Source organism: Triticum aestivum, chromosome 6B (genome assembly GCF_018294505.1).
Source record: "Triticum aestivum cultivar Chinese Spring chromosome 6B, IWGSC CS RefSeq v2.1, whole genome shotgun sequence".
In the NCBI taxonomy this organism is placed as follows: Eukaryota; Viridiplantae; Streptophyta; class Magnoliopsida; order Poales; family Poaceae; genus Triticum; species Triticum aestivum.
Genome location: NC_057810.1, coordinates 724,837,476 through 724,842,117, shown reverse-complemented (window position 1 = coordinate 724,842,117; position 4,642 = coordinate 724,837,476). Strand labels below are relative to the sequence as shown.

At 55.6% G+C, this 4,642-nt stretch overlaps 1 protein-coding gene across 1 annotated transcript; it reads right to left on the bottom strand.

The window, feature by feature from the left end:
- Nucleotides 1-3,164: 3,164 nt before the first annotated feature.
- Nucleotides 3,165-4,642, bottom strand: LOC123140068 (transcription factor TCP21; the record flags this gene model as incomplete). The annotated part of the gene is given in 1 exon segment (XM_044559793.1): nt 3,165-4,642. A coding segment is annotated over 1 exon segment (708 nt), but the record flags the coding sequence as incomplete, so codon positions are not given.

Below are 4,642 nucleotides of genomic sequence, written 5' to 3'. Positions count from 1 at the left end.
AAATTTGTTTGAAATTGTACATTCATATGCATGTATGTAGTACCGTAGAATATGTGAAACTCCTTCAAAATTAAAATAAAGCACAAAAGAAATAAAACAATACAAATTAAACAGAAAACAGGTTTAAGGGGGGGGGGGGGCTAAAACCCTAAACCTGCGGCGGCCTTTAGTCGCGGTTGGCCAGAAGAACCGCGACTAAAGGTCCTCCGCCCCGACGGCCACCTGGCGCCCACGTGGACGGGCCTTTAATCGCGGTTCTTAAGCAACCGCGACTAAAGGGTGGGGCCTTTAGTCGCGCCCGTTCGGTCGCGGTTGCGCAACCGCGACTAATGGCAGTTGCGAACCGCGACCAAAGGCCCTTTTTCCATCAGTGATATTATGTGCATCTTTGTGCCTCTTTGAGTGAAAACACAGGGTGAGTATATCTGTTTATAGGAAACGTCCCTCTCTGACCGTGACTCCCCTCCCGTGGACACTGAGAGCGAAAGAATGGCAGTTCCCATGTTACGCCAGCAGTTACTCGTATATAGGAAACAGATGGCCATTCTGGTCTTCAAAGTCCGGCCTCCATTTCACCTCACACCCCAGAACACGACATGGCACTGCCCTTTCCAAACGGCACGACTCATAAGCAGTGGGCGCTGCGGCTCATCATACTGGAGTGAAACCAAGAAAGATACGACCGGATGCACAGCACGGTTGATGGAGTGGACCGCCAGGTTGGGTGAAACGTGGCGGTAAACTTACGTGGACGGAGGCAACGGATGCCGTATGCGCAGTGATTTTCAGCTCAACGTAAGTACAGTACAGTAGTAGTAGTACCGTCCGCGCACGAGGTCAAGGACGGCCGGCGAGGCCGAGCGGTCGACACCGCACGAGCGCGCAGGTACAGAATTTTCCCCTTTTACGTCCACCGCGAGAGCTTTGAACCTTGGTGGACGCAAACCCCACCGAGGTGTCGGTGCTGGCGGTTAAAGTATTTCATCTCCGGCTGCAACCCGTAAATTTCATGCCGCGGACACAAGAACTAGTCCGCGGACACGGATGCGAAAGGACGTTATCTAACGCTAATCGCATACATTTAAAACTTCTTTTTAGCAAAACCAGATAAAATTCGTGCAAACAAAACGTGATTTCATATAAACATGTCCGGATTTCGTATAAATATGATGGATTTCATTACATTTACAACAAAGCGGTGCTAGTCTGGCTCAAAAGGTCTAATTAATACCTAATGTAAATAGTCGCCGACCCCCGTTTCCCATGTCCAGCCATCAGCCCCGAGAACTGAAGCTTCATCGTCTTTAGTTCCGCCTCGTCACTCTCCAACTCCACTTCGTAACCTCCGCCTCCGAAGGCCCACGAAGTGAAGCTGTCCGCCTCCACATTGACACCAACCGACTAATTGGCCGAAGATGTTGAGCCCACCAAGCTTGGCGTTGACGGGAGGGGAGGAGCGGTGGCCTTCCTAGGACACGAGCAACGGTGACCTACCATGCACTACTCTTCCTCGCTACCGACAGCGTCGCGGACATGCCGGCTTCATGATAACCGCGGGGCGCGGACTCGGCGATGTCCTCCTCCTCCTCGTCGGTCTCGCCGAAGAACGCCTTGCCCGCGTCGTCACTCTCCATGCCGACGGCCGCCATCTCCGCCACCCGCTGCCGGTACCGCCAGCGAGCAAGACGGAACTTGCGTGCGGAGCGGTGGGACTTGAGCAACGCCTCCTGCTCTGCCATGTCTGTGTCCGGCGCGACAACCCTGCCAGCGGCGAGCTGCTCCTCCGCCTGCACGTGCTCCTAGAGGAGTTGGTGGTTGTAGAAGGTGTCGGTCTGCGCCTCACAGAACTGCTCCTCCCGCTCCATGTCCATGTCATGGGCACGGGACTCGTCGATGGTCAAGGTGCAATGCATCGGCGAGGGTGGCACAGAGGGGAAGGGTCCGGCGGAGGATGAGGGCCGCGCCGGCAGTGTCCTCCATTGGGATGTCGTCGTCCTCCGGCTGCCTGCCGGCCAGCCGCCAGCAATGGCGGCCATCTCCTTCGTCTGGTTCGACGTCAACTCGTCCCAGAGAAGCGGGTGGCGCGGGAGGAGACGCCTCGACAACCGTGTGCCATCAATGCGGGCGGCAGACAGACGGACGGGAAGGTCGTCATATCAACGCAGTCGCTTGCACCGGGAAACGGCGCGGGAGGCGCTCTCTCGGTCGGCGTGCCGCTTCTACCACCATCTTTGGTCACATCTGCGTGTGCATGACAATCATATTACCTCCACCAGGCACTACACATCCACACTTTTCGGGCCTCTTGTACCACCATCTCAGCTTCTGAGGAGACAACCAGAGCACTAGAAAGGAAGTACGCGGCCAGTCGTGGTACGTGGTTTTTTTCTTACCGTAATAAGTTAAAAACGTCCCACTCTTCAGAATCCTGACCTCAATTCTCTATTGCAACTGAATCAGCAGCAGCGGCCACCATGAGGGGATGAAAGCCAGATTACATCCCCAGAAGAATGACAAAGAATTGCAACCGCAGCACAAGTGGAGGCCCAGGCGCAGGCAGACATGCTTTGCTAGGACACGCAGCAGCACAGAGTTGACCCTCGTCAGTGCAGACCCCGCTATCCATACCATACAGGATACTGCTTATATAAAAAAAGAATGGGGGAAAAGAGAGCATGGAGGAGGATCAGAAAGCGGGGTATCTCATAGGAGGACCCTCATCCTTCCCCCACTTGGCCACAAACAAGAACGAAAAGATAGAAAGGAAAAGGCTAATCAAATGCAATCATCCTGATAATTATATCACCAACCAGAGCAATCAGGCAACAAATGCAGGGCCAGACACGATTCCTGTCAGCACGAGAAAGTTGGTTTGGTTTGCCACCCACAAGTACAGTCCAGTAGAGCCCCCACTCGGGACGATTATTATTCTACCTCCACAGCTGACCGCACAAGCAGCCGCAAAACCAGTGGCAATGCGATGCAATTACTTGCTAAAAAGGTCTGATTCCCTTCTAAACTACAAGCTGCTGGGTGCATCGGCACCTGAATTTTGCAAACAATGGTATGATATGACAATAAGTATGAGCAAGTATGAGTCGCAGGATACTAGGATGCAAGACAGAGACCTAGCAAGGAGCAGTCACAATTCAAAGATGACAGGATGGGCAAATACTTCTTCTGTGTGCTTATTTTTGTCCATTCATCAATTCCATCCATGGTGACACACAATTGGCACACCCATCAAACAATCCACTGATACATACAGGACCTGGCTATCTGAGCTACCAACAGTTACTTATTATTATTCTCACCAAGCACTAATTCAATCCAGCGAACAAAAGAAACAACGAGAAATCTGAAGAAAAAAGACCTAAGAAACAGGGCAGAGGAGCAACTTACTGAAGACCATGCTTGCTCATCCTCCAGCTTGATGCAGAATTGTGGCCATTTTGCAAATTGTGCAAGCCTTTTCTTGTTCTTCTTACTTTCTTGGAATCAGCAGCACAAAGCAAACCAAGAAGGAAAAGCAAACTACATTTGACAGCAGCACCACTGCACTCACTGATGACCAACTGACTTGCTAGAAAGTAATAGGAACCCACACGACCTGGACCCATGATGATTGATTTTTACATGAAAAAAGGAGCAAGAATTGCTGTTGCTACCGGCAGAAATTTAGAGACCCAATTGACCTGACCTGACCTAAACAACTGAACTGACTAGAGAGAGAGAGAGAGAGAGCAGAGAGCATAGCTTAATTCGCACTGAATTTTTGACTGACGCCACCAGCACCACCTTGTCTGATGAACACTTTCAGTAATCTTTTCCTCTTGCCGGAGGAACCATGGAAATTGACCCCAAAAGGAAGCAATCCGCGCCGACGGGGAAGAAGAAACCCTAGCCCTGACTAAAACCCTGCACAGCCGCGGGATCAGTGGGCGGTCTCCTCCTCGGCCCGCCCGGTGGCCTGCCCGGCGCCGCCGGGGCCGCCGGAGAAGGAGGCGAGCAGGTTCAGGTTGGCCTGCGCCATGGGCAGGTAGTTTCCGACCCGGGCGGCGGAGGCCTCGCCCGCCATCGCCGGCGCCGCCGCCATCATCTCCGGCGGCGGCGCGAAGCTCCACAGCTGCCCGAAGTCGCCCCGCGCGGGCAGCGCCCAGAACCCCGGCGCCGGGGCCATGGCCGCCGTCACCGCCGCCGCCTGGCCGTTGCCGTTGCCGTTGCCGCCGCCGTCGTCGTCGCGGACGCGCTTGCCGAGGATGAAGGGCGCGGCGTGCGGCAGGTGGTGGTGGTGCGGGGAGACGGCGAGCGGCTGCGCGTGCGCGTGGGGGTGCTGCGGGTGGGGGGCGCCGGGGGGGCGGAGGGAGGAGGGCGAGGAGGTGGAGAAGGAGGCCGGCGTGGTGCCGGAGCCGGTGGCGGCGATGATGGAGGGCTCGGCCTGGCGGAGCAGCCACTCGATGGTCTGGCCGTCGGACTTGTGCCCCAGCTCGCGGGTGAGCTGGAACACGCGCGCCGCGCAGATGATGGGCATCCGGATGCGCCGCCCCCGGCCGTCCACCTTGCTGTGCCGGTCCTTGGACGGCGCCTTGCGCACCGCCAGCGCGCCATTCGCCCCGTTCGACGCCGCCGCCGCCACGGGCAC